General features: G+C 40.3%; 1 protein-coding gene across 1 annotated transcript; it reads right to left on the bottom strand.

Moving 5' to 3' along the window:
- Nucleotides 1-1172: 1172 nt before the first annotated feature.
- Nucleotides 1173-26965, bottom strand: sema3ab (sema domain, immunoglobulin domain (Ig), short basic domain, secreted, (semaphorin) 3Ab). Its single transcript, XM_031293550.2, has 17 exons — nt 26848-26965; nt 18894-19054; nt 18277-18339; nt 15179-15298; nt 14304-14394; nt 13406-13525; nt 11659-11801; nt 9430-9544; nt 9241-9310; nt 8981-9125; nt 8644-8863; nt 8440-8531; nt 8299-8340; nt 7505-7662; nt 6106-6173; nt 4833-4978; nt 1173-3836 (listed from the first exon to the last, which is right to left on the bottom strand). The coding sequence occupies exons 1-17, from the start codon at nt 26963-26965 to the stop codon at nt 3297-3299; spliced, it is 2412 nt and encodes an 803-aa protein (XP_031149410.2). The 3' UTR covers nt 1173-3296.
- Nucleotides 26966-27686: the final 721 nt, after the last annotated feature.

Raw genomic sequence — 27686 nt, 5'->3', positions numbered from 1 at the left:
GAGGAATGGATGCTAAATTTGCTAAGTTGGCAGTTAAGTGCTTCTTTTTCTTACTTAGCGGATTCACCATTCTTTTTCTATTACCTATCACAACATAGATTGACGAAGAATTGAATACACAGGGCCCAGGCTTGTCCTGGAAAGAGTCATGAGTGCCACTAGGCATGCAGCCTGGGCCCAGCACATATCAGTTAAAGCTTGTTTCAATACACATTATAAGAGGCACATGAGCTGATATTCTTTCTTACTGTATAGAAAAAATACAGTAAGGATAAGTAAGGCTCTACACAGAGCTTTTGCTGTAGCCTACGTATTTGGCCTGAAGTTTATACTTGTGTGTTAGTGTCTGCGTCGATCTCTTTAATAGAACAATGTGTGTTCGCGTGGGGAGTGTGTGTAGGGGATTAGCTTCGGAGCGAGTACCGACTCTAGACGTATAGTGGTAGAAGCAAAGTTTCTCCCCTGTGCTTTCTGACCATGGTTGGAAATCTGTAGTAGGAAAACTTAACCATCTCCATGATTTAATGTTGTTTATGGAGAAGGAGAACCCCGAAATGGCGTAGGGTCTGGCATAGGGTCTGGCATAGGGTCTGGCATAGGGTCTGGCGTAGGGTCTGGCGTAGGGTCCGGCGTATGTCCACATACCTACGTACGTATAAATTGGCCTTAACTCCGACGCTGCATGATATTTTGTGTGCACTCTTGCATGATAATTTGTAGTAACTCTTGTATGTTGTTTTGTAGTGAAACTTGTCATCATCAATCAGAGCTGGTCACACAATACACTAATGAAAATATTAAGGTTTTAAAAGGTTCCTCCTGCCCCTCGACAGGAGGTGGTGTTGTTAGTATTGAAGATATTCTCTTTGCTCCGGTACTACAAATACACAGGAGGTGGTGTTGTTAGTATTGAAGATATTCTCTTTGCTCCGGTACTACAAATACTTTACTTGGCTTAACATAACCAAAAATACAGCATTAAATAATGATCTGAAATATTAAGGATACATTATACAGGTTTATAAAAGTTTATCTCATTAATATGGTAATGAATGCAGCAAGGTAGTCCAAAATCTAATCTGATCAAATACGCTACAGTTTCTTTTCACTAACCACATACCATGATAGCAGCTGGACACAGCACATTAAAAACAGATTTAATGAAACCAACACTTCATGAAGAGACATTTATTAGATCAGTAGAATACATCACCACCATCATCATCATCATGCCAAAAAGCAGCAACAGCAGCAGCACTTCATTTCCTCACTTTCACTGTATATCCAAGACAGATGCAGCGAGTTACTCTATATTTTCTCTTTGTAATAATGATCTTATCATTTGCCCATTTCTACTGAAAGTTCCACAACTCTGGTGTTGAACTTGTCTTGTTAGCCTAAAATCGCTTCCCAAGGGGCAAATCCAGCTGTTTCTCATCTTCCTCCATCATGGCTTCCAAAAGCAGATGAGGTTTGCAAACACTCACTACACAAGGTCATCTGACATACTGATGTGTTGCAATGCTCAGCTGACATTGTTCAATGTTGTTGTTCATTGTTAGTACAGGTCTGTGGACCTTTAAATCCACAGTGAGATCCTGTTTAGATCTTGATTATATTTTCTTTATGAACACCTACCTCAGGAATGATCAATTATACAGTTTAGAGTCCTAACAGAAATAGTATGTACATCTTTGAAATAGTTAATATTGTGTACTGCATACCAAACAACAGAATAACGGTGACAACACCAGACTAGTATATCATTGCTATAGCAAAACAGGAACACTATCGTATTCACATGCACTAGTACACAGTGTCATACTTGTCAAACATAGACCATATTATTTATATTTACATAATGTTCACAGCTACATTCCAGGTTTGTGGTTTTGTGTGTGCATTTAATAACAAATCAGAAAAACTAGAGTTTGTTATGTCACATGCAGTGAAATGAGGTTGTTACACTGCGCTGCCTATGAAGAATATGAACATGAGGCAATGAATGTGGCAGAAAAAAATACAGTAAGGATACTGGGTTATTGCTCAGTGCATTTGATATGTAATGCATGTAATATTGACCGATATTGATAAATAATGTCCAGTTTTACTACAGTATTTGTGATAATACAGTTATTTTAAGAGATTGGTCCTGTCAGATTAATTAAACCAAGGAGAAAAAAAGCCTGCACATCGCAAACATATTTTCACAATGTACATAATTGTATATCAATAAATACACATATAGTGGAAACAAAGTGTATACAAATCAAATGAACAGGGAAGAGCACTCAGTGTGACATTTCATGCACTGAGATGATGCAGTTGGCAGACATCCCTACTATATAAAGTGACAGTCAATGACTGTTGACACTGGAAGGAATCTGATGATTAAAAAAAAAAAAGATGAACAAAACAGAATAATAAAACCTGACTTTGTTTGGAAAGCTTATGTAGGGCGTAGACACACAGGCTAGTACAAAATCACCCTGTATTCAACTGCTTTCCAAAGACTTTTTCTTAAATAAATGATAAATACAACTGCAAGCCATTCCCTTTAGTATGAGGAGATGTCATATTTACGTTATATGAATACAGTATTTACACATCTTAGCTACATAGTTGTATTTGTTGACAAATGGTGACCGTTGCTCCCAGTTCTTGCAGTGCTTGGGCATTTTTTCTTTCTCGTGTTGACCTATTTATCCATCTATAATACCAAAAATAACCAAACATCCCATTTGTGCTTTCCATGAGCTTTACTTATTTTGTGCTTATAACTGCACTGCAAGTTTTTTTTAATACAATCACACCTCCTCTTCTTTCTTATTTGTGAAGTCAAAAAAGAAATGATCATCTACTTGGTTTCACACTGATAAAGACACCTAACTAGCATGCCATGAGACAATGCCATTGACATCTCAATGTGGAGTCAGTGATATCTGTAAGGATGGGTAAATGTATCCAGTTCTTGTGCCGGTTGACACTGTCCCTCTGCAGTGTTCAGGCTACATAGGCCAGCTGAGATAATATGCTTGAATGATCTGGCGTGATACAACATCCCGTTTCCTGCAGTCCTCTGTACTGTCGTACTGTAAACATGGCTGCCCACGCACAGAACACACCAGCCAGCAGATCAGGCTAGTATTACATTTATTTCCAGCTTAACTTTTCTATCCAGTCTTTGTGGAAGATGTCTGTTTCTCAGTATGAAGGAGAAAAGTGGGTAGGTTAATCGGGGTTACAGAATAAGGGTGTGGTTGCAGGTTCGGGTGTTAAAAGTCAAGGTTTATAAGTCAGACACTGCGGGGAGCCCTCTCTAGTTCATGGGTCCTGCGGTTGCGTCCCTTCTGCCTCTCCTGCAGGTGTTTCCACTTGGCTGCCAGCCCTTGAGCATGCATGTGGGTGCGAGGGTTCACAACCCTCTGCTGCTGCTGCTGCTGCTGCTGCTGGTGTATTTGTACTTGCTGCACCAGGTGAGCTTTCTGCCTCCTGTGCTTTCTCTCCCTTTTCCATACCTGCTCACAGAACTCGTCCACGCTGTTGAGAGTCGGGTGATTGACCAAAGACAGGAAGTCTCTGTACCACAGCTTCTGATTGGGAGTTTCTTGAGGTGGGGAAAGATCCTGGGCGGGGACGCTGACTGCAGCCTCTTCATCGCGATGTAGCAGATCCTCCAGGCGCTCGCTGTCAATGACCTCTAAGGTCACTTTGAGAAGTGTCTGCATGAAGCCGTGCTCCACCGCCTGGCACAGATACATCCCAGAATCCTTCTTGTTGAGTGTGCGAATCAGTAGGCCCTGGTCTGTCCGGATGAAACGTTCTTCTGATTTGATCTACAGAATGATAGAGACAGAGTGAAAGACAAAGAGATAAAGACGGGACTTAAATGATATTCAACATTTCCCAAAAAATCTAATTATGCCTCATGGCTGTTTTGATTACACACCATTTATTTCACTTGAATCAACCATGGCATTAAAGCAGCCATATTATGCTCATTTTCAGGTTCATAATTGTATTTTAAGGTTGTACCAGAATAGGTTTACATGGTTTAATTTTCAAAAAACACCATATTTTTGTTGTACTGCAGTGCTCTCTCTCACTGCTGCAGCTCCTCTTTTCACCTGGTCTCTGTTTTAGCTACAGAGTGAGACCTCTTTTCTTCTTCTTCTTCTGTACTATCTTTGATTGCACTGCACATGCCCAGTAGCTCAGATGTAGATCATGTCAGCTAGCTAGCTCCATAGACAACTTCGGTCAGTTACAAGGCAGGATTAGCTGGGAGACTTCTAAATGAGGGCGCACATGTAAGTAGTTCTTTTGTAGATTATGGTGAACTTGTGTGTGTTGTAGCAGTGCTTTGCTACTGAGAACGAGGTAGCATGCTAGCGTTAGTATGCTAGCATTAGCATTAGCGTTAGCATGCTAACGCTACGAGCTAATGGTTGCGGTTAGCCTGCTCGTTTCGGCTTGTGACGTCACAAGCCGTGCCGATTTTGAACAGCTCACCCAGAGACTGAAGGCAGGACACATTCAGAAACTGTATCTCACTCTAAACAGCATGGATGGATTTTTTTCAAAGTTTGTATGTGTGTGGAAGCACCAGAGACACAACATAACACCCCAAATCCCAGAAAAAGTGATTTTCTCATAATATGGGCACTTTAAATATGAATTAAATATTAATAAATAATATGATACTGTATTATCTAAAATCAATCTTCATTGTGAAGTACCATCTATCATTATTTATCTGCTCTGCAGACAGATTGTAGTGAGTGAGTCTTTTTCAACAAAATAGATGAAGTGTGTGCTGAGGTAGTTCCAACCTCTTGCTTGCGGTCATCAGTAGAGCGTTGATACTGCCAATATGTCAGAGCTCTCTGGGACTTGGGACTGCACTCAAGGAAAGTGCTGCTGTTCTCCACACCATACACAGTTTTATCCACGAGAGTCGTCTGCCCACTTAGTTCATCTAGATGAAAAATAAGAATATATTAGTCACCCAAGTTAGTTAAAGGAAATTTGCAGGTTGTTTTTGCAGATATCGGTTGTGGTAATGGCTGAATGTTATGTTCTACAGCCAGCTTTTGTGATTATTAGTGATTTTCTGTATGATACCATCTCTGCTTTTCGGCTCTTCTTTGACTGAAATGTAAAAAAAACAACTTTGTTTTCTAACTACTGCCTGAGGTAGGGGCCTGGTTTTTACTGCATTTTACATTATTTTGTTACATTATCCTGTCTCTTTTCTTATCACACTTAATCATGTGCAGAATAGGCAGCTCCCACCACAGAGGCAGTAGTTGGAGGAAATGGGCTGTAACTAAAATCTGAGTTTTATACAGTCAAGTAGGTGTAATGTTATTCAGTCAGGGAGCATCAACCAAGGTCAGTGTTCTTCTGATTGATCTCCTGAATCCTGTTGTAAATTTAACAACTCAGATTCAAGTGAAGCCATGCTACAGTATATTGTTATTCCCTCACATTTTATTTGTATCCTTTCTTTATACTGTAGAGTGCAGCTGGTTAAAATGTATAATCAAAAATGTTATACTACTACTAAATGAGTAGCAACAGGTAACTATTTTTTGTGTGTCTGAATTCCTCCTTGTCAACATACTGTAGCAGCTTTCAATAACTTTTCTTTTCTTTTGTTCTTTACAGTAAAATGAAAGACATATAATCACAGTCTATTAGACACAAGTGTGAGTCCTGCTTTTATACTAGACCACTAACAGGGCAGTAGAGTGAAGGGTTTGGCATCAGAAAGGAGGCTTGACCATGTTAATTAGAAGCTTCACGTGGACTGACTCTAATCTTCACACCACCAGAGACACATAAAACACACACATTCAACTGGCTTCTCTATGGTTCACATCGCTACTGGAAAGGCCAGCAGCAGCTTTGGGACCATTTTTATGTTCAAAGAAAAATAAATCATTAAAACAAAAGCTCTTCTCAATTTATAAAAAAAAAAATCATATATGCTACTAGTCAAATTAATTATGTCTGTACTGAAACCAACATAACAATATGTTATTACACATTGCCCTTATTATACCATAGTTAGTAAAATACATTTTCTTTTCTTTTATGTACCATGGTGTTGCAGATCTGAGCATTGTGTGAGTGGGTCTCCATTCCTGATATCTTGCCTCCTGGTTCTCCTGCAAAAACACAAATATAAACACCTTCATGAGTCAGCAGACAAACTGGCTTCTTTGTGTGTGTGTGTGTGTGTGTGTGTGTGTGTGTGTGTGTGAGAGGAAGAACAACTGTTTGCAGGGAGTTTATGTGTGTAGGTGTGTGTTTGAATGGTATTTTGATGTGCAGCAATAGTGGAAGCCAACACAAATAAGTAAACTAGCAGCAGGCAGCCTATAGCATCGTAGAAAAGCTTTAATTATAGGGCGTGTATGACAGAGGAATTCAAACCTTATCAATCATTTCAGCCTGTCGTCTCTCTGGGTTGCAGATGCGAAAGAGATGGAGTTTCAAGTAAAATGTGAAACATATCCCTATATTTTCTGTAAACAATAAATGAAGAAGCTATGGAGACACCAAAAGCAAACTGGTAACTTCTCCCCCCTCTGCTTACTATTGTTCTAACCCAGCATTATTAATTGGAGGTAAGAGTTTGTTCTGGCTGTGTTATGTTTAAATGTAGGACTCTGGAGTCCAACTAACAGCGTGAACAGGATACTGTGCAGCTAGCATTCAAATCAATAAGCCCCATGGAGCTATGAGTGGGAGGCTGCACACAGAGCACACACAAGTACACACATACATGAACACATTCAGATCAGTCCACTACTCCAACCGCGCTACCACCAAACCTCTAACACCGACCTCACCCCTGGTTCACCCAGACAGCCTCCAGACATCACAGACAGTGGGTCTCATTTACAGTAAACACATATGAGGCAGGTTATATTTCTAGCTCTCTGGTAGAAACACGACCCTCTACCTTTAGGGGGTTTTGGCAAATATACAAAGCCTGCACTATAAGTGTACCCTAGCTCCAGCCCTGCATTTTATTTCAGTCTGACTGCATATGTCCTCAATCACTACGTTAAAAGCCTTGTATATAATCCGGTTTTACCCCTGAAAAAATATAGTCAATATGTTAAACACAAGTAATTCCTAAACAAGCATGATTAAAACATGTGTTGTACATTGTACATGTTCAAATCTAAAGCAGGTTGATCTTATGCAATACACAAATACACCTCTCTGCACATCTTAATCGTGCTACTTGCATCGGTTTCAGTTTTGAGAATGTTCTGATTTATCCAAAGGATGCATCAAATCCAATGTGTATACCTTAGGTTTGTGTGTTTAATTACCTGCTATTGGTTGGAAGTATTATATTGCATTTGAGCCAAACTTAAAAAATACAAGCTCAGTGTTTTGAAGCGCCAATTAGTCGCTGTGTACAAGGTGTCAGGCAGCTTGTAAAAAACGACATGATATGAATGTGTAAGTATATATTCAGTACCTCTTAGCCATGGGAAAGTATCTGGAGCACTCAGTGCCATCCCATGCACAGTAAGGGTCCCTTGCCAGGCAACATTCAGCACAAGCCTTCCCATAAACCTCACACCGATGCAAAGGCATCTGGGACACACCAATGTCTGAGCCCAGGTACAGTTGTTGCTGTGAGGGTAAAAGAGAGAAAAACTTAATTTTCCAAATCTGATATTTTATGTCTTAGTATCTCAGTTTAGATTTTACGCTTGGATGAGCGGTGCTTTGAGTAATACGCTTAGCTTGTGTGTTTTAGTGAAGCGAAAATACAAGTCAGGAATGTGAACAGACGGTTTTACTACAGGTGCTCAGCACCCTCCTACCTGTCAATTACTGTCTTGTTTTGTTTCTCCCTGCCATTTAAGTTGACGTGCTAACTGTTGCTGAAAAGCCAACAATTGAGATCTTTGTGCGATAAAGTGTTTCATCTCAAAATGTTTTAAACAAGCGCTTCTTTGTTCTGTATGTAAGCGAGGTGTGTCACCTATCAGGAAATGCTCTCACTCTCTAAGAGACAGGTTTTTCAGACACATGCAAAAAAACAATATAATAAAAATAATATTTTTCTTTTTGTAACATATTTCCTTAATGCAATCCGGAGGCTTATCTCCAGCCTTCACTGAACTCAGTTACTGAGGTCATATTCTTTTGTTTCAGACTTATCTTGATACAAGCTTGAGATCTCCTTGTTGGCTACAGTCCTTTGATCTGCTACACATGTTGCTATATTTTCTTTTTAGATGCAATAAGAACTACAATAAATACCTGTTTTGTTGACAGTTCCATCGCTGTAATGGCTGTTGGCTCCTGTACAAATATTAAATGACACATGAACAAATTGATTAGACAACACTTGCGGATTCTTCAGTCGTCCTTTAACTTTTAAGTGATGAGAGAATGACTTACTCTGAAGACAGTCATTTCTTCCAATAGGACTTCCTCCAGGTCGTGCCAGGAGCCTCTGGGGATGGATACCACTTTCAGTATCGTCCCCATGTCTAGCACACAATGGAAGCACACATGTCTTGAGTGATCTATTTATTTAAATCGGTCAATAAATCAGGTTAGTTTACAGTATGCATGTATGCAAATGTAAATATAAGTGTATACCTGTGCCTATGAACATCACGTCATACTGGCCATCTTCTGCTTCTACTTTGTCCACCACTATCTGGGTGAACTGGTAGTCCACATCTGTTTTGACTATGATTGGTCGATTGTTAATGGGGTAGACAGGGTTAAACATGGCTGGGTGGCTTCTGGCAAAGGTTACGACTTCATCAGGAAGGTCCTTGGTTGTATCAAATCCGCCAAATGTTTTGCTCGGGCACTGTGGAAAAAAAAGGTTAATAGTTATAACAATTACAGTAGGACTATACTGGAGAATTAACTGTCAAGATCAGATCATAACACACTGACATCCCAGTTAAGAGTGTACTGCACTCACCGTGCCGGGCCGGGGGTAGGGAACACGTCCCTGGAAGGGCACCCACTGATAGTTGGGTCCATCTCTATGAGCGTAAGGACCCAGGAACACTCTCCTGATGTCTGTCATGCTGTACATACACACAGCTGAACCTTTGAAGATGTTGCTAATGGTCAGAAAGAATGAGTCAGTTAAGGAAAAGGTCAGGTTCTCGTTGAAAACACGGGTCATGCAATCCGTAATGATGATGACCAAAACTATTTCCATGTCAGCCACAGTACCTGGAAGTGGTAAATACTGCATAGATGATCGGGCTCTTAGGATCTTTTGTGCTCATGAGAAAAACATCCTCTGAAAGCCAAAGAGAGTACACTGTATATTACAGACATATTATTCAATGAAAAGACAGCATTTCATCTTCAGGAAATAATGCATGAAACACGTTTCAAGATGCGGGAGCATTCACTCACGTAGTTCATCAAAGTGTGTGTCTATTCCATTACTGCCAGGCACAGAGCAAATAAGTCGAGCCTTCAAGAAGGTGGTCCACTTATTTACCAGACTCCTGTGGCCTCCCAGATCATTCTGTTGGACAGATTTAAAAAGAGCATAAGCTATATAATGTTGATGGAGGGCTTGCATTGCCTAATTCCATACTCTACCTCTGAGCTGTGAATGTATGCCTCATTACTCTCTGGTTGAATAAGGTGTGGCGGATATACTGGCTGGATATAGAGCATGAGAACTGCCTACCCTGTTCAATTTATGCCATTGTTTTCCCTCTCCTACGCCTTTAAAGCATTCTATAGACATGATCTTGTCATTTATATTACAAAACAGATATGATAAAAAATGAGAAAGATCTTCAAAGTCTGGCCAAAATCCCTTCATTGATTGGTGAAAAATTTAATATATAAAACCTTTAACTTGTAAGGCAAGGCAGCTTTATTTGTATATTTCAGCAACAACAATCAGCAATTCAAAGTGCTTCACATACAACATTAAAGAGCAGTTGAAAACAATAAAAAATATAAAAACAGATAAAATACAATATTTTAGGACGCTAGTATGGGACAATGTATAAGACGTTGCTCTATACACGTAATCCACCCGCAATCCTTGCCGTTCCCAGAATGGCCGGCCCCACCGGTCTTACTTTTTAATTCTCTTTATATGCTGACATAGATTGTCATACAGTTCCAATTTTCAACAATGTAACTTCAGTAACAATATAAAAACAGATAAAATACGAGAATACAAGTTACAGTGCAGTATAAGAAATGAACAATTATTTAAAAAAGGCAGCATCAAAAAGAAAGGTCTTCAGCCTTGATTTAAAAGAACTGAGAGTTGCGGCGGACGTGCTTTTTTTCTGTGTGTTTGTTCCAGATATGTGGTGCATAAAAACTGAACGCTGCTTCCCCCTGTTTAGTTCTGACTCTGGGGACAGAAAGCAGAGGTGTCCCAGATGACCTGAGAGGTCTGGATGGTTCATAATGTGGTCATGACTTATCAAGGAACCTATAGAGACCTCCAGATTAGAAGTCATGTAAGGATGCATCTTCTTTACAAAGACACAGTAGATAGCGTTTAAGACTTTTTAGTCAGTTTATGAGGTAATGGCTCTATGATAATACACAGTTTCTATGATAAATGATTACATTTGTTGGTCTTGAAGATGGATTTACAGAAGAAACTTGTGAATGGATTCTTTCCACTTAATAGATCTGAAAGTTACAGAAGACACCCAGACAGCTCAGTGTACAAAAGACAGCTAGTACTAAAGAAGCCTGTCACTCATCCAAACATCCACTTTAAAATGCTTTTCTCATGATGAATAATGGATTTTCTAGGTGTTGTGAAGAAATATGACTCTTTCTAAAGTCCTTCCTAATAATATATGCCTGTGTGCCTCACAGTTAAGTGCTTGTTTTCCAGAACATAGCACACAAACACAGAGGCACAAAGTGCTGGCTCATAAAAACTAATCCCACTTAGTGTTGATTTATGACAGTAAATTAGAATGTGTCCAAATATGCATTGGGCCAAATTAATAGCACATCTTGCATAATGGATGGCTTGTCTTTCATTGAGCATAGCAGATTCCTGACATACTGGGTAATCAGACTGTTATGACAGAGTCACGATATGCAGCTAAATGGGAGGTTGAGGCTGGACATTACGCGCTGATCTGCAGTCAGCCCAGTGGATTCCTGCTTAATGAATAAGAATAGGATTTGGAGCATAAAAGCTGATAGAAGGCCAGTGATTTAACATAACCATCCCCTGGAGCCAGAGGGTGTAGCAGACCCAATCAGTGCCAAAGCCTGGCATTATGATAACAGTGCAGGCCTTGACAGTGCCTTTGCCTCTCAGGTTCTGGTGACATTTAACATTTCGCTCAGGTTTCTGTCTTCGGGGGCTGATTGTACCACACACAACAAAGCCCACTCTTCTCCAGGCTAAAAATAATCACAGATAACAGCCCCTGAAACCTGCCATTATGAAAGCCACTCAGACACCCGTCAAGTGTTTTTCCAGATACAGAAGCTATTTCACAAAATGTCGATGTGAGAGTACGTGTGTCTTTGTCTCTCTCCTTTTGTGTGCATCTGAATTTTCCTCTGTGAGAGCCAGCTTGTGTGAGTGTGTGTTTAAATGGACATGTGGCTTGTGTGTGTTAATATGTGTGTGCGTACTTTGCAGAGCTGTCCGATGCGAGCATGTGTGGCCTTCCCGGCGTGCTCGCCATCTAAAGCGTTCTCTTTGAAGAGCAAGTAGATTTTGTCATCTTCTGGGTTGTCACTCTCTGGAATCAGATGAACGCCAACAAACCTGGGATCTGCAACACATAGAGAGACACACACAAACATCAAACAGGTAGGTTAGAAAACACAAGAGCAATGGACAAGGACAGGTAATGGTATCCCTTCATTTAAAGTGGCTTTGCCACATTGAGCCTGTTAAGTAATAACAAAAGTTTAATATTGAATTCTAAACTCCACAGGCAGCCAATGGAGAAAAGCCAACACTTGAGTAATGTGCTCCTTGCTCTTTGTTAGAAAACAGGCTGCAATATTTTGAGGCATGCAGCTCCTTGGTTGAACACAAAGCATGGATTCATTTCTCAGTCCTTTCAAAAGGTAGAATATGTCTCATGATATGAGCAGACAAACATGGAGACAAGAGTAAATCAATTCCCAGAGACCACTGCAGGGTTGACAATAACAAGGACCTCGGTTTTATCTATGTGTTACTGTCCATAGAGCCCAGGTGATCCTTTAGGTATTTTGTTTGCTGATAATAAGATCATCATGTTTAATATACAAGGACAGCTGAGTGTCATCCATGGAGGAAATATTTATTCATAATTCAAATTGAAAGTCCAAAGAGAAATTGAAAGTCCAAAGAGAAAACAAAGCGAGATCAAATTAAAAATATTATTTTTTTAAATTTTCCATTTGGCTTTTCCATTTGGATTTAATATTTGGCTTTTGAATTTCAATTTAACATTGGCTTTTCCATTTGGATTTAATATTTGGCTTTTGAATTTCAATTTAAAACATTTAACAGCCTCTGCACCCCTTTCGTTTCAGACCCGCCCACCAGCCTTTGGGCCACGCCTCCTCATTTACATTGACATGTGTCAAGTCCAAATGAAAATCCAATGTTAAATTGAAATCGAAAAGCCAAATATTAAATCCAAATGGAAAAGCCAAATGGAAAATTTAAAAAAATAATATTTTTAATTTGATCTCGCTTCGTTTTCTCTTTGGACTTTCAATTTCTCTTTGGACTTTCAATTTGAATTATGAATAAATATTTCCTCCATGGATGACACTCAGCTGTCCTTGTATATTAAACATGATGATCTTATTATCAGCAAACAAAATACCTAAAGGATCACTTGGGCTCTATGGACAGTAACACATAGATAAAACCGAGGTCCTTGTTATTGTCAACCCTGCAGCGTTCTCTGGGAATTGATTTACTCTTGTCTCCATGTTTGTCTGCTCATATCATGAGACATATTCTAAATTAACATATTTTTAATTTGATCAACGGAAAATTTAAAAAAATAATAATATTTTTAATTTGATCTCGCTTCGTTTTCTCTTTGGACTTTCAATTTCTCTTTGGACTTTCAATTTGAATTATGAATAAATATTTCCTCCATAGTCATCCACATAAAAGTGGAAAGCTATATTTAAAACTACTAATTAAAAGGCCTGGCGGCAATATATAAATAGAAAATAAAAAAGGCAAGCCATAGGTCAGAGCTGCAGCATCAGACTTAACATCACCAACCGCCACTGAAAATGTTCAACATAGTAAATTTAAAGACTTAACCGACAGAGAAAGTCAAGGACCCAAAATATATTACATATTTGAAACTGCTCATGAATACGATCAAACTTGGACAGTGATTTTCCTCTTCTCTCTCACCATTTAGCCACCGAGAATCATGTTGCTCCGTCCTGATTGGGTGATGCTTTCCAAGAGTGCGAAAGATGGCAAAGTCCCGCCCCATGAAGTCAGCTGATGTCCCAGCATACAGTTCTCCATCTGATAGTAAGAAGAATGAAGCATGCTAGTTTAGTAACACCGGATGATAAACCAGTCCGAGGTGATTCCCCCCTGTGATGCAGGTGTAAAAATCTGAAAAAGTGTTCAGGGGCTTAGCAGTACAGGTAGACGTCGAGTCCTTGGAGAACACAGACAGTGATGGATGTGATGAACATCAGGAGTGTGAAATTGACATTAACACAGTAGGCAGGGCTGAGAAGGGAAGCAAGGGAAGGGTGAACGCATGGAGTGACACACAAGGAGGGACAGAGGTGTGAGACTGGGGGAGTACATAATAATGCTGGTGAGAAGGGAGAGAGAAAGGGGAGAGGAGATGAGGGGTGATGGGCTGGAAAATGGCCATCTGCTAGATTAAACGGTGTGATATAACACAATGTGACTGGCAATAATTGGGGGTAGAGAGGAAAGATGCTCACATAGTCCTGCTTTATTTGCCAAAAGTGGGGATTCAGTGCAAAGAAAGCTCAATATAGTGTCATCCGCCATGCACGCCCAGCACTTAAAGGAGGTATATTCAGATTGAAATAGAGTTTACAGTCCTGCCAATGAGGGGTTCCCAGTGTGTAAATACAAACTACAGAGCAGATCCACTTGTAATGACTGACAGGAATGTCCTGTTCTGTTATTCACATTTTACACCCTATATATCTGCTGAAATGAAAGAGCGAGGCAGAGGGTGTTTTCAGGACTTCCACCTTTTTATTTGACCTCGCTCTAACACCCAGAAGAGCAGCACAGGGTGTCGGTCTTAACTCACCAATTAACATGGAGGCAGTGAGCAACTTGGGGTCATAGGGACTCTTCCCTCGGCCATTTTCTATGAGAGGCTCCAGTCGGAACACACTGTCCTGGACACGAAGAGACAGAAAGTTACAGGAGTTGTAGTAAATTATCAAACACATGGGTTTGGTTTTAAATGTATATCTTATTTTTTTATGTTTTTTTAAATTGTTTATTCATGAAACAGATAAAGAATACATTATGTGACATTGCCGTACAGTGTAAAAAACATGTTAAGGACAAATCTGAGGTATGAAGTATTGGTGCAGTTTAAAATCATGTTTCCACCACCATATACTCAGGTAAGGATTGAGAATGAAAACAATAAATCTCATCACTCTCTATGACTTGGTGACCTCAACACTCATAGGAAAGCCATTAGATGAAATACATTTCTTGATTATGATCTATATACAGTCGATGGCCTTTCTCAGAGATATATCCTGCGTCTAATTGTCTGTAAATAGCTGTTTAATGAATAGGAAACGCACATTTATAAGCCTGACTCAGAGACATTTGGAGGAGAAGAGAGCAATTTCCTTTGCTCATACTGAAATTAACACACACATACACATAAAGCGGTTCCATATTAGAGTGATGAATTGGAAATCTTGCAGAATATGAAACCCTATGTGTAATTTTCCACCTCGTTTTGCTAAATGAAACCATTTTTATGTACTTAGCAAATCATCAGAGAATGTACTTACGCTGGTCCTTCACAACTTTAAATACTTAAACTTTATTATGATATAAAACCCGGTATGGTTTTTATTGTACTGTAATGCTAACATGCATTACATTGTGTTTGACAGCGAGTGGAGGCAGTAAAGAAAATGTAACATGTGCCTGTACCTCTGTTTTCTTGCCCACCTCCAGGTAGGAGCACACAGGGTGGAAGGCTCCCGTCCCACACACATAGAGATGGGTCTGGTTGAACGGCTGCAACACCTTGATGAAATTTGAGCACTCCCTCTGATTGATCAGAGACAGAGAACAGAAAGCAGGATGAATAATCAACTTTTGACACAAAAGTATTTTACAGTAAAGTCACAATTTTCTTTAAGTCTTTAGGGCCACCGTAGCTTATTGTGTTAGTAAAAAAGTGGTGAAACAGATGGATAAATAAACAAGTCAGACCTCACTAAGAGCACAGGTCACAGAGGAAAATCTGATACTTAAATAGAGAAATCTGTAATGATAACAGAGCAAAGCCTACTTTAATGTCCTGTAATCCCCCAGAAAATGGTCTACATACGAACTCTAGCACTGTGCTGAGTAATAAATCTGGAAATAATATTATGACCAGACTAAGCTTTATTATCCATGACTCTGTATTTTTACTTCATACAGTGCGGCAGCCCTACCCCATCTCCACCCGGACACAAACACTACAGTCTTTCTCTCTTTAAATCAGTGACGTCTTTCACTGCTGGCTTCAGAGATTTTATGCACATGAGCTGTGTAATTTCCCATGGAATAATTGTGAAATCCATACAGGAGGGATTTAGACTAGGGAGAATAACAAAAGAGGCAGTAGACAAAAGTCAACTATAATAATCCCACTGTATACCAATCACAGTAATGCAGGCCAACGTTTGCTTACTGTTATTATGTCATTAGAGTATACAAAAGTGATGTTCTTTCTGCATTCTACTGGGACCTTATGTCTGTTTGTTTAATGATTATGATTATTGTAGGAACATTTATCACAAGTGTTTTTCTGGACTGTAATGTGTGTGTGTGTGTGTGTGTGTGTGTGTGTGTGTGTGTGTGTGTGTGTGTGTGTGCGTGCGTGCGTGTGTGCGTGCGTGCGTGCGTGCGTGCGTGCGTGTGGCACAACAAGCATCTGTATGTGTTATATGCATTGCTCTGTTGCCATTTGGCTTATTTCCTTGTGCTTTAGCAGTACATGCCTGAGCAGACCTGACCTCAAATAAAACTGAATGTGTCATCACATATTCCAAAAGAAGAAGAAAAAGAGAATAGCGCGACACATAATGCATGACTAAGTTCATCTGGCTTTACTAGGTCATCAGCAGATAGCAGCCTCTGTTTGCGTAAGCTTTTGTTGTCATTTAAGCAGCTGTCTTTGGATTTATATGGCCCATGTGGGTGAATTTATCTGAGTGATGAATGTCATTGTTACAAGCAAAAGCAATAACACATGACTGTGCATGATGTCTTTGCACCGTGGTACCTGTCATACCTCTGCATATTTAGCATGGTGATGCAGACAAGATGACTCAAACCATACCGGTGTGTCCAATATGCCATACCTTACATTAGCAGGTTTGTAATGAATAGTAAAACAGCATGCAGATATCTTTAAAAACACAATCACTCTTACAAGTCAACGAATGTTATCCACATGGCTTGTTACAAAAATGTCTAGGATTTGATTTTAGATTTTGTGCATATGAGAAAATGAGTGCACACATTATACATATGGAACTAAATCTGCTGCATGAAGCACGAAATATGAATATTGCACCTAAACAGAAAATATGTTTTCCCTTCTACTGCTTGGACAACAATTTGTTCAGGGATTTACATGTTTGGAATTGACTTAGCGCACATTTCTTAGGCTATGTAATAGCTGCTGCTTTCCTTTTTCTTTTGTGGGTGTACGTTCACACCTTTCACAGCCATCTATCTCTTTCTTTCCTCCATGCTTTATCTTCTGAAGTGTTTGCTTACAGTACTTCAGGGGGCATCAGCAGACTCACTCTCCATCTCTCTCCACCTCTCTTTAATTCTCACTTTCCTCCAACTCTATAACAGAAAGACCACCCCTCAGGGCACCTTATTCATCCACGCCACAATGTTTACAGAAAACACACAAAGGACTTCATGGCGCTTCGAATCAACCAGAAGGGCAGGAGAGCTTGACCAATACCCAGGCAGAGAACTGAGGCACAAACAGCACTGCCATGATTTTACATTCCAGTTATTGCCTTGGGCTCTATTGAAGATAGAATTCATAACACAGCTTAAAGGGAGCAGAGACAACCTCTCAGTGTGTTTACACAGAGTTTCACCACACCACACAAGGTGCTCTAAAACTGGACACGGCCACAAACAGGGAGATGTGATGCTTGGCTTGTCATGCAAGGGTTGACTGAGGTAAAGAGTCTAAAAAAGCCCTGGATCATAATGCCACAACATTTTTAAAACGTATTACTGTCGGTTGCAGGATAAGAACAATGCTCTTCATTATGTAATTTTGGGAAAGGTAATTAGGTAATTAGTTAAATGAATTACTTAACAGGCATACCAGCCACAATAATGTACTCTGATTGGGTGACACCAGTTGGTCTAATTCAAATGGGGAAAATTAGCCTTTCTACTTAAAATACTGCAAACTAATCTGTCTGAAAGGATCCATTTTATAGTAAGCCAATCGAGGCCAAGACCGGTTTTTATTTGCTCCCTGAGGTTAATTCTCTCTAATGTATGAACAAAGATGAAATATTTCAGTCTAATAACATAAAAAAATAATGCATATGATCCCTGAATATGTGACAGTAGTTGTTATTCCTGCAGTAATATACCAATAGGTCTGGCAGAAAGCACAACAATTGCCCAGGCCTCCCTCTATTAAATGGTGTGCCCAGAGGCTTGATAAGTGATTAAGGTAAAATGATGGTCTAAATCTTGGCTCTGACATTATGATCAGTCCTACAATGAGCTAGGCGGTGTGCTGTCCATTTGAATGATTGGATATGTCAACACACTGGAATAAACAAGCTGAAAGATAAGATTAAATGTCATCTATATGGAGCACACATACCATGTGATCCCAGTTTAACTACAAGAGAGGTTTACTTTGAGTCATGCAGTGTTGCACTTCTTTCATAGCACAAAAGAACAAAGACATTTAACAACATCTGTGGGAGTGGAGGGGCAAAATGCTGACACCCACTTGCAAGATGGATGGTTTTAGCTCTTACCGAAAGATCTTTTCCTGCCCACTTGCATTCATCTCTTCTGGTGGGAGAAGCCGGCCAAGGGATCTGCAACACACACACAGTTCCTGTGCATGTTAGAGAAGAATCACCCTCCTCCTCGAATAAATTCAATAGAGTGAGTCGATACAGCTACTGCTTGTGTGCATGCATGTGTATATTTGAGGGATGTTGGGGTCACAATGCGATTTGTTATCCACTTTGTTTCAGTTTACTCCATTATTCATCCAGGTGTGCAGAGAGCAGCTAACATGCCTGCCATAGCGTGTGATCGTGTGCGACAGCCCTGGTCTGAAATATTCATGAGATTATTTTCTGTAGAAACAGAAAAGAATGTCCTGAGATACCTGAACCCCTGACTGGCACTCTGGATAGAGATGCACACAAGGCAGACATTAAGTCAGTCAGAAACGCAAACAAACTTTAATCATGATAAATGGATGAAACCACCAGGCAGACTGATTTATTTTATTTATTTAAGAAACAGGGACAGCGTACAATAAACATTAACCTCAAGAGGAGAGATGCATACTACCAGGTTTTAGCTCAAGAGCTAATTTTCACCCAGCTAATTTGGATTGAAAATCAAACCTTGTTTTTACCTGTGTGTAGTCTCTGCTGATATTGAGAAGGTTAAAAGAGAAGATGTGGTCCTTGGCTCCCACTACAAGTCTTCCTTTCTCCTCGTCCAACAGGAAGGTGTGGTAAGCCGAACTGTTGGCCAGGCCTTCAAACGTCACAAGGTTGTTAGACTCCAGCATGTCTGCATAGAAAAGTGATGATCAGCTTAATATGATAATCATTTTGTAAAAAGCACAGTAACTGTGGCCAGCATGTAAGCTAAAGAGAATCCATCAGGTTAATATTTCAATGATTTTATTACATTTCCATGGGTGTCTGAAAGACACAGCTTTGGTTTTAGAAAGCTTTCAACATTTCCAACCACTTAGAATGTCTGTGACCACAGGTTCACCTCTCCATTCATAGTCTGCCTGCTCAGTTGTAATGTTCCACATAGACAGACTGTTCACTGCTCTATGCTGTGAGGGTACACTCAATGATAAGTTAAAAAAGTGTTACATTAGGTTGTTTTGGCTATATCCCTAATAGACTGGTCTACTTTTTCTTTTTATCAAACCCTCCTTCAGAGCTTTTTTATTATGTGTTTTTATTTATTATGTGCTTTTTGTGTATTTATTTTATTTGTGTAAATGTTGAAGCTTCTATTCCCTTTACAAAATGTTCTCAGGACTAGAAATGATACAGCTTGGCCAAGCAAGGCAACTGATAGATAGTGAAGAACCACTGCCAAGCCAAATTGGACTGGGCAGGTATGGCAGCACTGGGAGCCAGTGATCAAACTGTCTGCATGGGGAAGTGACCTTGACCAGAGCAGCCAAGCAGAACTTGGTACACACACAGTGGAAAACTGGGAGGAATATATGACTCTGCTAATATTTCATTGTCCAAACTGCAGGATTACTCTAAACCACATCAGCTATCCGGACATGTTACTATGGGCTACAGCTCACGTTTTGCAGTGTAATGCAATGGTCTGCCAAGTCTGGCAAAGAAGCGTCATTTGCTTTCACAGCAGAAAGCCAAACTTGTCACAAACAGACATTAAGGATCTCATTACCGTAACGACCTCTAAAGGTGGCATTATGACTGTGGCATTATAACACTTTTTGTGTAGCATGTGCATACACAAACACACATTCATGCTCTGTCCTTCTCACATTTTATTCTCACCCACAAAGTCTAACTATGCCACCCTGCCATTGACCACCCACACAAAAGGGTGGAGAATTATGGAACAGAGGAAAACTGGTTCCTTTTGGTGCTCTCTCTCTCTCTCTCTCTCTCTCTCTCTCTCTCTCTCTCTCTCTCTCTCTCTCTCTCTCTCTCTCTCTCTCTCTCTCTCTCTCTCACTCTGTCTCTCTGTCTCTGGGAGTAAATAACAAAAACGTTCATAAATGTTTTAGCAAGGAGAATGCCCCCTCTCTGAAGTGTGTCAGAACCCAAGAGAGTGAGAAGACACAAGCTGGCACACTAACTGGTGAAAGAGAAAAGAAAATTGGAGCAGAGGGGGCATCACACTGCTTTGACTCATTCATAAAACCCTCTCATTTTAATAAAATTTAAACATGGGTCATGAAAGTCGTTTGATTCTTTGATTATGATTGTCTAAATTAAAATCAAATCAACATTCTGTATTGCTGCATTATAATGTAGTTCCGTTGTTTTAAATTAAGGGGTTTTGGAGATTTGATTAGATGTGCTGGTAACACTAGCCATTAACAGGAAGTGTAAAATAGAAAGGGTGATGAGATTAATGTAAAAAAAAAAAAAAAAAAACTGGATTTGAAAAAGGAAATATTTTAAAAATTAAGGAAACAGCTGTGGGAGACAAAGGAAAAAAAGAGAACCCTTTGGCTCCACTTACAAATGTCCTCGTCTTTATATAACATTTTGGCTCTATTATTCTGTCAAACACTAACCTTTTTTTCACTAACATTAATGCATATACACTCATGTGAATGCCACGTTCACATGTGCGCACACATGCACACTATTGTACACACAGGATGGTAATATACAATGAGTTGGCATTGTGTTTTTATTGTCATTGTGTTGGTGATTTAGTTGGTTTCCTGTGCCTCAGCGCTGATGGGGACAGATTTAGTCTTCTAAGTATAAACTCACTGCACTGTGTGACCCAGCCAGAGAAGTTGACATCTAAACCTGACTTAATAAGTCCATAAGGATTTAAAAGTATTCTTGAAGTCAGAAAAGAACAGATCTAGTCTGTAGCCACTCAGATACATAATATGACTCACTCCAAACCCCAAAGCCGGTTAAGACAGTAGCAATGCAAGCCAAAGCAGTTTTATCCATGAATACGTTGCACAATTTAAATTATGATTCAACAAATGCTTCCGGACATTTACAGTATCAACTTGTGTCTTGTATGCATATTTATGTGTCTGTAAATTGACAGACACAGTTCCAGTAGATTACACTCTTTGTATTTTATTGGGGATGTTTTCTTGGAATATTAGTAATTACATTTTCTAAAGAGATTATTGGGCTGCACATAGCACAGCCACTGTCCGAAGAATGGAAAGAAGCTCAAGGTCATAAAAAGAGGCAGTATAAGTATTGCTTAGCCCAAGCTGTGTCCCAGATTTATGCTCCTGCTGTAACCTTGGTGATCAATCATTAGTGGATCCACTGTAATCCCTTCACTGACAGCACCTGCTACCTCAGACCCTCTTTCACCTGCACCAGTCAAGTGTTTGTGTGTGGGAGTGAAAGACGAAGACAGAGAGAAGCCACCCTCCACATATGATAGTTTTACTTTTGCTCCATAGAAGTAGGAAATTCTTCTGGTTTTGCAGCCAGCAAGGTAGTAATACACTCGCACACACACACACACACACACACACACACACACACACACACACACACACATCCATGAGTCACCTGGAAAAGCAAAAAGGATCCCTTCTGCCTTCTGTAAACCGCCAATAACATAGTGTGTCTGTGTGATTTAAACAATCTGTAAAGGAAATAAGTATTAGCCCACTGAATAATACACTTGTTTTATAAACAGCAAAGTGTCAAGGATCTGTAGGGCAACTGCACAGACGTGATGACTGCACTTCACTTCTCCTCAGACCACATCCCTGTGTGAGAGAATAGAGATCAGCATCACCACATTCACCCACCATACACAGACACACACTTCTCTGTTTTGTGAAAACTGTCTATGGGAGTAGTGTCCATGGCAACAGACCATTCAACAGAGACTACTGCTAAGTTATTAAAAGCTATTCATCCATAGACAGATACTCTATGGGTATTGTGTGTGGACTGTGTGTCTGTGTGTGTGTGTGTGTGTTTATGAAGCATGCTCTGATGTGTGTTATTGGAAAGAAACAGGATGTTTCCAAGCCATGCCAGAGGTAGTAGCCTATACATGTCTGAACTAGTGTCCCTTCTGGTTAAATATACAATGGGTTAACACCCTGTGCATGGATAGAGCAACAATGGTTTTTCTCCTGTTTATCCTGCAACTTCACACTAAAAGTTTTTCTGCAAAGCAGTGTTGGTACATTGCAAGCTCTGTGACAACATTTTTACAGTAGCCTAATAAGACTTTAAAGTGTGTCTGTAATTCTGTGCTACATACAACATACTTGGTGTTTTTAAAGAGATACAGACAAACAAACAGGCAGACAGAAAGATGGAAACATAAGGACAGGTGGATAGGCACACATTTTAAAATGTGTGGCCGTAACAGGTGTCAGCTGTTGCACTGCCATATTTTTCAATTTTTCTCTTTTAGCCCATTACTATTGGGGTAGGGCTGTCAAGAATCCTGCAAATGTGACTTTTTACCAGCTGTTTGTTGCCTACTTTTTCTTTCATGTTCTTTTTCTATTTTACTCACTATCCTCCCTTCCTTTCTCTCTCTCTCTCTCTCTCTCTCTCTCTCTCTCTCTTTCTCTGTGAAAGCGGAAGAGCAAGAGGGAAAAGTGGAAAGTGAGAGAGAAAGTGAGTGAGTAAGAGAGAGATAAGGGGGCAGATGGAATGGTTGCAAAGAATCAACAGTCCCTTGTGAGACTTATAAAAATAAACTCTTTTACCCTACATTCTCTCCATCTTTCTCTCTATTTCTCGACTGGAGGGCACAGAGAGTGTTATCTAAGTGCTTCCTAAGAAAAAGCAGAAACACGTCTTAACAATAACCCACGTGTGGCCGCACCGTATGTGGGAACACTGAAGTCTGACCCTGATTCAGCAGCTTCACTTGCGTTCATCCTTCACATGGCTGACTGTATGATTGCACACTGACAAAACACAACGTATCACTGCGTAACTTTGAGTGTATACAGTCACTGATTCATCCACGCCTGAGGGAAAACACCACAAAGCTTCATCAGTCGAATAATTTGTTCGGTGTCAAGCAGAAATGTAGGAAAACACCTTCTCAACCTCAACTCTCACATATTGCAGACTGGTCTTGGTTTGAGCTGATGGCTTTAGTTATAAATGAAAGAGTATACTCAAGATGTGTTTGCATTTTTCAGGCAATAAAGTTAGCGTAAAGAATATCTGAGTTGCATGTCTAGGGTTGGGCAATAATAAAAAATTGCAATGTATTGTCATTTTATTGTAATTAAAACTACAAATGTTTTTGTATAACACAGTTGTGTCTGATGTAAAGTATCAAAGTGCATTTGAGTTTGATCATTTTAAATGTTTGTTTTTATACATTTGCCATATTGTGATTTATATTGATATTGGAAAATGCTCTTATTGATATTGTGATATGCATTTTAACCGTATTGCCCAACCCTTCCTGTCACTATGCCAGTTTGTTAGCCAATTGCTATGGGCACTGGAGATGATGAGCAGACATTTTACATTGCAGCTGGTACAGATACAAAGACAAAAAACTACAAAGATTCCTCTTAGAGCCCCTGAAACAAGTCAAACAAAATCTGAACACTTGCAAACAAATCCTAAACATGACTCCAGTTGGAGGGGAAGAGAGACCATTTAGAACCCGAGAAAGCCTCCAAACATCCAGCTCTCTGAGTGTATAGGATACCTTCCCATGGCCATTCAGGGCCATTCAGAGTTTATACAAAACACACCCCGAGAAACCTAACTCCGCTCCGAAGATTCTTAACGTGCTTATGGATTAAAGGTCTTTAAGAGAACTTCTCCATTCTCCAACTCTGATTAAAAGTCATTTCGCACTACCATGAAAATAAGAGTAACACAAAAACACAAACAGCTGAATGTATGACTACTAGAGGAAGAATTTTGTAAACTGTGAAACCAAGGAGTTACTACAGTAGTTTAAATTTTCTTGGCAGTTTTCCTACTTGGTATTCAAGAGTAAGAATTTTGGTTGGTGTGTGTGTGTGTGTGTGTGTGTGTGTGTGTGTGTGTGTGTGTGTGTGTGTGTGCGTGCGTGCGTGTGTGTGCGTGCGTGTGTGTGTGTGTGTGTGTGTGTGCGCGTGTGTGCGCGTGTGTGTGTGCGTGTGTGTGTATGTGTGTGCGTGTGTGTGCGTGTGTGTGTGTGTGTGTGTGTGTGTGTGTGTGTGTGTGTGTGTGTGCAAGCCGTTGGCTCTGCTCAGGAAAGGGGTGGACAGGTCAATGAGAAGGAGAAGGGAAGAGAAGAAGTACTTTTGGCAGTACACACACATCCTATAAAACTAAAGTACCCCTCTCTTCCCTTCCCTGGACAGCAAACAACATGTGCTCTACTTCTTGTGGCCCATAAACTTGCAAAACCATATGGAACTTTGTTTATTCCCAAGAGGATCCATTTACCCTGGGGACGTGAATCAATCTCATATCAATTAATGTCAAAGTATAACATATGTGAAATGACTAAATTTATGGTGCTGTAAATCCATGGCCTCCCACTATCTCATTATCACCCAGTCACTTAGTTGTTTATACAGTTGGACCTTAGCTCGTGCTTAGGTAGCCATGGGGTACCATTGTGATCTTTCCCCCTACTCCATTGCCCTTCTGCCCCTCAACCCTCACTTTGAAAGATCTGTTGGAATCTCCTGGGGTTCAGCAGGGCGTGTGTGTGCGTGGTGTGGTTGGTCAAGGAAGTTGGTATGTACTGTGTTCAATGAGGGGCTCATACTGTGGGGGAGCAGGCTGCTGCTCAGGTTCACGCTTTCAAGAGAAACACTTCCTGCTGTGTTCATATGAGTTAAGTCTTCAGTAGAGTCAAAAACATGTGCGGATGCCTGCATCCACACAGACACATTCATTTGGACACACATAGATTTTCCCTGTATTCCTAGTGACCTGTAGGGGTCAGAGTTCCTTCACCTCACAGTCCCATGTGTCACTGATCAGACGTCCCTCACTTCTGACTGGACAACTTCTCAGGTTGTCTAAGCAAATACTGACCTGTAATTCACCACAGTGAAACATCTGATTTCCTCCCCTCCTTATGAGTAAATCTGAGTCTTTTTCACCTATCACAGGGGTAATAAATAATTTATATGATGATATAAATGATTCATAATGCAATAATCCCATGTCACTTGCCTAATGGGACCTTCAGTGGATACAGTTTGATGAAATTCTACAGTATTATATGAATAATTTTTCGGGCATGAAAATTATACCTGCCCACTATCCTCTGGCTAGAACTCCTCAGCCAGATTTGGTGCCAAATATTGTCCCCACCAGCCAAAATGCGAATAAGGTCTAATGGAAATATTGAATGTGGAGATGGCAGCCAAATAACCAAGCTGGCCGGGCTGCTACCTGAAAGCCTGGCTTCTAACAGAGATATCACTGCATGGGCGTGTTTCACCAAACTGACAGCATGTTGTTTTAAATGACTGATATGCTCACAGGTATCATTATCTAACTACAGATGGCCATGTATTTATGTTTGTGTGTGTGTGTGTGTGTGTGTGTGTGTGTGTGTGTGTGTGTGTGTGTGTGCACAGACGTGCGTGTGTATGTTTGTATGCGCATGCTCATGTGTATAATTATGGATCTCCCAGTGCTGAGCGAGAAATATTTCTCTTTGGGAAAGCCATCTGCTGAAACAGACCTGCACCATTCATCCTGAGTATAATTACCATGCAGGAAAGAACGGAGCGGAAAAATGACATCCAGGAAAAAAGAAAGGGAGAGAGGGATAAATGACGCTCAATTGCCAGGGAGTCCATGTCTGGCACCACTTTTCATTGCAAAACTGACAACAGCAGTTGATCAAAACAGGGACAGAGAGATAGGAAGATAGAGTGCATCAGAGAAAGACTTTTGTTATAAACAATTCAGTTGTAGGCAATTAAAGTTACTTTCCTAAATACGTTACCACTAAACTGCTCTTTTCTCTGCATATCCGTACATTCGGGAAATTATTCCCATTAATTCCTACAGTATGTATTATTCCCAGCTGATTGATTTACTGAACCATTTTAGTATTATTCCTATAATGTTGCCATGAGGGTTTTTTTTCCAGCTAAACTGAATGTAATGGATATATTATATTTGGAAGAGTTATATGCATAACTGAGTGAACATTAAAATAGGAACATGCTTTAGAGACATGCCGGTGATCTAACACCATATAAAACAGCTTTTTAATGTTCAAAAATGGATTGTAACTACCTGACTAAAATCAGGGGAAAAAAACAAATGCATTATTCCATCACACAAGCAGAGGGTACATCTGATAAGCAATAACATTTGACAAGCCTTGTAAAGAATCTACTTGTTTCAATTCTGTTGACGTTGCTGGTATTTTTACAAATAATCAAACAGAACACATATCTCTGCCTCACAGCGACATCTAGGATCTTGCAGTTACTACAACTTCTATAGAAAAGCTTTTCTAATCACTTTATGGGCACATTTGGTTCGGGGATTTAAATCTACATGATCAAGAGGCAAGGCATTAGGGCATATTGGCATGAATTCAGACAAGATAGTAAAGAGCTGAACCATTTAGAGATTTACCATTCATCACAGAATGTACAAATGCAAAGAACTCACCTTTATAGGAGAGTTTTAGCCGGGGGACGTTGTTCTTGGTCTGTTGGGCTCTGCTGCCCTCCGTCCTGAGCAGAACCACCCCACACAGCAGCATAATGCTGCCCCAGAGAGAGCCCATGGTCCTGGGGCAATAGAGGCCAGAGAGGTCCTTTAAAAACACACCTCCAGTGCAGTCAATCTCAAATATTGTGTAGTAGAATAAATGTTCCTGTTCCAGCGATTATGAATAAATGCTGGTGGGTCAGTCCAGACTGCTTCTCAGCAGGTCTCGTCCCCTGCCAAATCAAAAATCCTTTTCTGTTCCAGGGGTCAAAAGCCAAAATTAGAGTCCAACTCCAGGGGAGACAGAACCTGCGAAGCAGAGTTGTGGGTTACGGGTCAATGTTACTGCAAGTGAGCCTCCAACACCAGCAAGTCCAAGGTAAACTTGACCAAACTAAGCACAAAGAAGAGCTCTTCACCATACTCAATGCGAGGAAGAGTGAGAGAGTCTTGGTACGACTGCCATAGTTTTCTGTCCTGGTACCTAACCAGCATGCAGCTCTGTCTAAACAACCATCCACCTTGTCACTGAGTCTCTACCTTTAGTGAAAGAGAGAAAAACTGGTCCAGTTTGTTTCAGCTGTTAATCCAGTCTGCTTGGTAAGCACAATCTGCACTGACTCTCTCTCCCTCTCTCTCCCTCTCCCTCTCTCCCTCTCCCTCTCTCTCTCTCTCTCTCTCTCTCTCTCTCTCTCTCTCACTCTGTTTTTCTATCTAACTCTCACTCTACTTAACTCTGCTCTGGACTAGTTCAGCCCCACTCAGCGCAGCTCTGCCCTGTCCCCACAGCACAAGGC

Source organism: Sander lucioperca, chromosome 7 (assembly GCF_008315115.2).
Source record: "Sander lucioperca isolate FBNREF2018 chromosome 7, SLUC_FBN_1.2, whole genome shotgun sequence".
NCBI classification, from domain to species: domain Eukaryota; kingdom Metazoa; phylum Chordata; class Actinopteri; order Perciformes; family Percidae; genus Sander; species Sander lucioperca.
The sequence above is the reverse complement of the archived record's forward strand: the minus strand, read 5'-3'. Positions and strand labels throughout refer to the sequence as shown.

Coding starts and splice junctions, on each gene's coding strand:
- sema3ab (XM_031293550.2), bottom strand. CDS start 26,965: ATGGGCTCTCTCTGGGGCAGCATTATGCTGCTGTGTGGGGTGGTTCTG. Junction 14,395..15,178: donor AGGTGGGCAAGAAAACAGAG/GTACAGGCACAT, acceptor CTTCGTGTCCAG/GACAGTGTGTTCCGACTGGA. Junction 9,311..9,429: donor CACACACTTTGATGAACTAC/GTGAGTGAATGC, acceptor TTTGGCTTTCAG/AGGATGTTTTTCTCATGAGC.